This window comes from Trachurus trachurus, assembly GCF_905171665.1.
Source record: "Trachurus trachurus genome assembly, chromosome: 22".
Classification (NCBI taxonomy): Eukaryota; Metazoa; Chordata; class Actinopteri; order Carangiformes; family Carangidae; genus Trachurus; species Trachurus trachurus.
The window spans coordinates 11782782-11790662 of NC_139907.1; the positions used below are offsets into that span (position 1 = coordinate 11782782).

Consider the following 7881-nt stretch of genomic DNA (forward strand, 5'->3'; position numbering starts at 1 on the left):
CAAGTAAAGACGAGGGGAGAGAAAACATGATGACGTGCTGTAGTTTAGTATGAACTCGCTGCGCGTGTTAGAGGATTTTTCTTTCTTTCTTTTTTTCTTTACTTGACGTTGTATCATTGTGTCATTTTGCGGAAGGACCCCCTCGAAAATGAGATGATTCATCTCAAGGGGATATCCTGAATAAATAAATTCAAATTCAAATGTGTGTTGCCAACTGAGAGCTACGATAAGAGGAGCACCTACCAACTTTGAGTGAGTAGCCTATTAAATAAAATATTTTTTTTATATACTTTATTGCAGGATTGCACAAGTCGTTAGTTCATGTACCAATACGCATCTTTTCAGCCATTGGAGCATTCCCACAAAATGTATGCAATTTGTAGTGAGAAACATCAAAAGAAAAAACAAGTTCATGATAACAGAAGAGAGAGAGAAAAATAGTAATATAACAATAATAAAGGGAGAAAAAAGAGGTGGGACAATGACAGTAAAAAAAAAAAAAAAAAAAAAAGATAAAACTAAAATATATGTAGGCTACTGTAGCCTATATATACATAGGTACTGTTAGGGCTATAGTTTATAATAGCTACAGTATAAAAGTAGTATCATAGCGTTTTATCCTTTACACAAAGGTCTGGTTAGAGTAGCTCTGTAGATAATCAAAGTTTTACATATGAAAGCGTATTCTAACTTATGTAAAACTCTGATTATCTACAGAGCTACTCTAACCAGACCTTCGTGTAAAGGATAAAACGCTATGATACAACTTTTATACTGTAGCTATTATAAACCATAGCCCTAACAGGCAGATATATCTATAGCAATTTTGTTGTACTGCAGTGAACTGTAAGTTTACTCATTATTCCTTGTGTGGTGGTGAATGAGTAACCTGTTAGGGTACATTAAGTCTGGACAGGTATAGACAGGTGAGCCTATTCTCTAAAGGTTTTTAACAGTGGTGGTCAGTTTTCACTTCTCTGTTTCAGTACTGTCCCTGTATTTATAGAGGTTATCTCCACTTAATTCTCACCTTTGCCATGGTTTTGAGTTCCTCTCCAGTCCAGGGCTAGTAACAGCTACTAAATATTTTATGTAGACACAGACCCAGTGTGATACAGGGAAAAGCTGATCTCACCCGGATCTGATCAAATGTATTGGAAATATTCATACTTTGAGCCTGAATATAGTTTTCCCAGGGTTAAAAGAAATTGGTTCCTTGGCTTGACTGTACTGCTCAGTGATGCTTTATTTGGGATACCATTGAATGATCTTACATCTTAAATGACCTGAACATGTGAACTAAACATTTGCCTATAAGACAGTTGCAAAATCGTGAATGTATGTGCATAACATATTGTCTGGTGTATAAAAAGTGAAAGATAGGAAGAAAGAAATGTTTAATCCATGTGACCATTTTATATTCTGCACATACTGGGAATTTTCTGTTTGATATAGGCTATTGGTGTTTGAACCCAAGGTGCCAAACAAAAAATCGTTGTCTAACAATTAAAGTAGCCAGCAAAGTAACTGGCACATAGCAGGTTACTTTGGCAAGGCAAGTGTATGTGTATAGCCCTTTTTTTTCTTTTTTCGACTGAGGAAAAAAAAAACAAGACACAGAGTAAAACAAAACGGGTACAGAGAAGAAAATTGTTTACAACATAGAAATGGAAAAACATGGAAATGGGATAGTTCAGTCAAATAGAGCTGATGAAGGCAGCTTCTGATGGACAGGCTAGGTCGTATACAGGAAAAGCAGGGAGAGCAGGCCAGCTTAATGAAAATACTGCTTGTCAGACCGATTCATAAGCGAATCAAGTCAAGCTTATGCACAATATGCATAAGCTGGAGGGCATCTCTGTCAAGTTTTGACGGAGGCGTTGTTGATCTCAGCCAGACTTGACCAAATATGCTGGACTGCTAATTTGTCTGATATTGAATCATCTAATACCTTTAATGAACAGCTTAGTACCAATGTGTTTCCTACATTGCAAATTTTAGGTCACCAAAGGAAGTACCCACAAACTTTTCCTAAATACCAGGTTACATGCTTTGGCAGACAAGCCAAAGAAAGTCTCTTTTGGACATCATGCTGCTGTGAGATATGCACCTGTCTCACTTCAGTGGCCTGAACCATCATCTGTGTATCCATGTATACTTCCTGTCAACTTCTAAAATGCATGCACCCAGATGCAGTGCTACTGAGCCTACAAGTACCAAGGCTACAACAGCTAGTTCTGACAGATCTTATTTACTTCCCCTTGTGGACCTCACCAACATTACTGTAAATCTTTCTGCAGCTGTTCACCCCATTTCCCAGAACTGCATGCAGCAACTTTTTATTATTATAATTCATCCAATAAGAACCTGCTGCCTGCAACATTTATTTTCTCATGATGCAAACATGCTCCTCTCTATATGTAGACGTTTAGTATTTATTTTGGAAGCTCTCCAATGTGCTATCATATATCATTCTTCCTCCGTATAAACAGCATAACACTGAAGCACACGATGATTGATTTTATATCATGCTGTTTACTTTTATACCTAAAGGACTGGTTGCTTTGTGAGAAAACTGGAAGGTACTGCCTTGCTCACTGGTTTAGAGACACAATTAAATCCTGTGTGGCTGTGATGCTAAAATGGATTTAGGTGTGTTTGAAAGGTCAAATACGTTTCACAGTTGTTGACAGACTAGACTGTGGCTTCTGTGGTTGAGATTTTTGCTTCCGCAGTGAAACAACCTCCTCAGCTCATGTTTTGTTATCCGTGGAAAGCTGCTGCGAGTGAGAGAGGACAGATCAATTAAAGTATGTAATTATGGTTGGTAAAACCAAATGAACTGAAGTCTGTTTCCTTATATCCTACTCTCAGATAACTAAACCTGATGGTGAATAGATTTGTAGCCTACAGTGCTAATGCAGTAAAGGTTTGCCTACAATTTTTATTTTATTTTTTGTACATAAAAAGAAGAAAAAAGAAAAAAACACACGCACGTCCGTGCCAAAAAACTTTGGGCGGGTGCTTAGCCGGAAAGGTGCAAAAGTTAACAGCTCGCACACTACAGGGCGTCAGACAATTTTTATTGTTCTATTTATTTTTATTTTTTGCTCATCACTTCTGTCTAAGGTTCATTATTTTTTTTATTTAGATATACTCAATCATATAAATATATACATTTGTATTTGTATTCGTTTTTCATAACTGATCTGGTGAGATGATTTAAAAAACATAAACTTAACAAGTTCTAAGTTGTTAGTTTTCACCAAGCTAAATTTAATATATGTAGGCAAAGAGGTTTAATCAACACATTGTTGTCATTGTGACCATCAGGCAACTGTTGATCTGTTTATTACATGTTTGGCCTTTTAGGGGCCATTGTGTCACTCAACACAGGTGATTTGAACTGTTTACGCGAGAGCTTGATCTGCTTCTTCACTCTCCTCTTAACTCTAACAGAGCAGGACAAGTCAAACATTTATTTCATTAACGGCAACATGTGATCAGGTGACCTTATCTAGTGGCCATCAGCAAACCTTTGCCCACACACAGTCTGAACAACAGTCTAATCAGCCAGGAACAGTCAAAATACCTGAGCAGGTGGGCTGCGCCTTTGTGTATCAATGTTTGCTGTAGATTGAGTTTCATTCATTGCCACCAGGAATTAATCAGTGCTTTGTTTGAGGACTGTGTTTGATTTTTAGTTACATGATACATCTTAGATGGCCTATACTATTGAATTCACTGAGGTGACTTTTGCCATGGTAAGTGTGGCCAAACCTGGTTGGTTACCTGGTTGGTCCATCACTTGTTGTGGTTGATATTTTTGTTGTACTATGTAGTCAAACGCCATAAAATTGGATACAGACATTAATGTCAGTCAGCCGATTAACTACATGGACTGTAGATAGCCTATCCTGGCTGTTCATCTAGTACACAATTAATGAATAACATCATGTACATAATAATTTATCCCAAATGAGTTGGCTTACATTGCAGTAAGAATACAGCCTAACTGTAGCTTTCATTGTGTTTGCAAATACTGAATTTCTCTAACTGTGGTTCCTAATTCTTCCACAGGTTGTGAATCTCAACTGTGGCTGGATGGACAAGGCAAAACAATTAAAATGGTTCCTCTCCACAGTCTTTGTTGCCGTCCCTACTATCTTCTACATCACTGGGTTGACACCCAAGCCGTACACGTCAATCCCAACTCCACATGGGCCTCCAAAAAGTTGCCCCTTTCACATCTCTGAGGAGACCATCACCCCCCTCAACAACACCAAGCACTTCCAGGTGTCGGCCTACATGGACCAGAGAGTGAATGGTTTTGACATACGCATCATTAGCATGTTTAGGAGAGACTCCATCCAGCCCCTGCACTGTCTTTTCTGCTGTGCAGGCTACACATCGAGAACAACAACTCCAGCAACTGTTTCACAGCACTCGGACAACTTTGGTTTTCCGTTTGTCACTACGGACGTCATGTGTCGGATTCCGCAAAACTGTAATGCCACACATGTTACCCTTCATACTCATCCAGAGAGAACGGCTGAATCCGACCAGCTCTGGCTCCCGATAAGAAACAAGAAGAAGGAGGAGAAGTTGCAGTATGACTTTACGGTCTGCATCTCCAACTTGTTTGGAAACTACAACAATGTGCTACAGTTTGCACAAACCCTGGAGATGTACAGGTCAGTTTTAGTCACACTCAAACTCATATTCAAAAATACATTTCAATAAATTGGAATGCAACATACAATGTTAAGAAACAGTGAGCTGTGATTTGTCAGCGCAGTAGTTGTATTTACCCACACCAACTGTGCTCACTAATGATAACCTCTCTAATTATGATTCATTAGCCTATAGTTCACTGATAGGTCATGGTTCAATGTGTTGAGGATGTGGCATTAAGTTTGAATATTATGGATTTCCATTTAAATACAATTGTCTTCATTCTTGGCTCCCAGAGGATTAACCACATCCAAAAGTGGGCACAGCCAACACTAAACATTAGCATGCTAACATCATTGGTGCTAATGTTGGCATTTTGCACAAAGGACCTTGTGTCTCAGAGGACGGCTAGCATGGCTGTGGACTTGGTGGCTGTAACTAATGATTTGATAAACCTACAGAGATTATCATCTGCAGTTAACCCTGAGGAGCTTGTCTGCTCGTTGTTATTGTTCTGACAGCTTTCACAGCTCAGTTTCCAGATGCTTCAGACAGCTGTTCTCAGTGAAGAAAAAATCTTAAAACCTAATACATGCTACTTTCCTTGTACCAAACAGCTGGCATTGTTAAGTAGTAACTATCAAGTGAACACACTGAGGCATTTAGCCATGTGTTTTACTTGGGAGAGTATTGGTCTTAGAATCCCAGGTGGTGAATGCAATATGTCAATGCTATGAGCACCACAAACAACGCTTTATCTTCTCTGGAGACAGATAAATATCTTACATCATGAACAAATGAAACCAAACCTTTACACTGGAGCTCAACAATAAAAACTATTTTTGCTTTGAGATCTTATCGTAAAACCTTTACCTCACATTACTCCAGGTTGCTGGGTGTGGACAGAGTGGTGATCTATAAGACCGGCTGTGGCCCAGACCTCGACCGCCTGCTGCAGAGCTACAGCCAGGAGGGCTTCGTGGAGATGGTTCCCTGGCCCATCGACAAGCACATGAATCCATCTCCTGGCTGGCAGTTCTCAGAGCACGGAGGGGACATCCATTACTTTGGCCAGCTGACCACGCTCAATGAGTGCATTTACAGATCCATGGGCCGGTCACGCTACGTCCTGTTGAACGACATTGATGAGATTATAATGCCTTACCAGCACAACAACCTGATGTCTCTGATGAACGTGCTCCAACAGCAGCAACCAAATGTGCGTTATTGTGGATATACGACAAACAGTACATTAATATTCAGACTTAATACTTCAGATAATGTCAGTATTTATATTGCCTTACCTTACCTCCTTCAATGCTGTGTCACATTCTGTAGGCGGCGGTGTTCCTCATTGAAAACCATATATTCCCCAAGATACACTTTGAGCCAAGTGGGAAGTTTCACCGGCCCCAGTGGAATGGGGTGCCAGGAATTAATATTTTGGAGCACATCTACAGGGAGGAGCCGAACAGAAAAATATATCACCCCTACAAGATGATAGTTCAACCAAGGTATGGTGACTTACTCAGACTGAAATTTACTTTCACTCAGAACAGTATAGTAGCTGTTTACCAGAGTCCACACAGATTTCAAATGGACAGTCAGGTTGCAAGGATGGTTAACTACAATAAAACTCCTTTTACTCTGTGCGTCCCAGGTTGGTGGAGCAGACCTCCGTACATGAGGTACTCAAGAATTTTGGACAACCGTTCAAGGTTCCTCCTGATGTTTGTCGGATCATTCACGTCCGCGTGCCTCTGCAGGGTGGGTTAACCCGGGAGCAACTCAATGTGGACATACGGCTGTGGGACTTCCATGAAAAACTCATCCCCAGTGTGGACAGGGTGCTGAAGAGAGTGGGACTGCTGGGCTCAGAGGGGCAGAGCTGACTCACAATGGTAGAGCTGTGCCTACAGTGAAGATGCAGTCAGTGTTTTGCTAGTAAAGGCTGTCTCAGGTTAGTGTGTTAATGCTGATATTTGCTAATCAGCTCTTTTTTTTTTGTGGAGGGCACTTTAAATCAACAGATTACATGGCAGTTAAGGGATTTAAAAAAACATGATAATAATAGCAATAATGAGAAATCATCCAACAAATGGACATTTTGAAATTCCCATGCCACTAGCATGGCATAAAAAATCTCGCAATATAGCAATGAGAAAGGGACTGTTACTGCACCTTTGTTGATTACACCGGTCGTACTGGTTAATGCTACAGTTTTATATTTAATACATGCAATACAGTGTCTGACAGAATTTTTTGGAATAAAAAAACAGGTATGAAAATCTTTTAATAAATGAAGATCACTGATCGTCATCTATTAATTTGGACTGTGGCCTTCTCAGGTGAAATCTGTAATCACAGCTACTGTAATGAACTGATACAAGTTAGTGATAGGCACTTTATAATTGATCTATTGTTTGTTAGTGAGTGAGTGAATTAAGGAACGAATGAATGAAATGTGGAGACTCTGTGAGAGTCATGGAAACAGTGTCAATTTTTATTAGTCTATTTGCATGGTAGATGTGCACAAATGAAACATGAACGTTTGTGTGAACATACGGTTAGGCAGCTCTGGTGTTTCTGTTTACAGCCAAATGTGAAAGAAGATATCTTTTTTAAAAACATAATTTTTTTTATTTTATCTTCTATTTTTTTGTTTTTTGAAAACGAATGAATGCTCTATTTCTGATTTATTGTAAAATGGAAAAATAAAATTTTTCTATTTCAAAATCAGTGTTTGCTTTTCAAGAACTTCAGACAGTGGGGACATCAAGGAAGCACAAAAACAGTCATTTGTCTGTTAAATACAAGTGCCTTTCTTTCAGCAGGAGCTTCTAAGAAAAAGGGGAAAAAAGTACTTCATTAAACATTGATCTCAGTCACACTACAGTAACTATGCGGACTGAACTCCACAACACACACAGTGATAGGGAACATAGCCATGTTGTTCCTCTTCTGGCAGCACATACAACATCCCATGGTTCATTTATTTGCAGCCTCATGCATTTTCTTTTCAAGAAGTGGTTGTCTCATGTCATCAAGGACCTTATAGGTTAAATGTGCAGCATTTCTGCCACTGGTTTGCATGTATTACCCTTTCAGATGTCAGTGAGTCAGACAGGAAACACACAGCTGAGCAGCTTCTATCATATTTCTCATCATTCCGAGAAGTCAAACAAGCTCCAGATAAAAGAAAGGAAG

At 39.4% G+C, this 7881-nt stretch overlaps 1 protein-coding gene across 1 annotated transcript; it reads left to right on the top strand.

Annotated features, from left to right (window-relative positions):
• On the top strand, nucleotides 1–7158 carry LOC311005501 (uncharacterized protein). The gene is made up of 5 exons (XM_083997925.1): nucleotides 1–252; nucleotides 4081–4694; nucleotides 5563–5893; nucleotides 6013–6188; nucleotides 6335–7158. Exons 2-5 carry the CDS (start codon nucleotides 4105–4107, stop codon nucleotides 6564–6566), a joined length of 1329 nt encoding a protein of 442 aa, XP_083854051.1. The 5' UTR covers nucleotides 1–252; nucleotides 4081–4104; the 3' UTR covers nucleotides 6567–7158.
• Nucleotides 7159–7881: the final 723 nt, after the last annotated feature.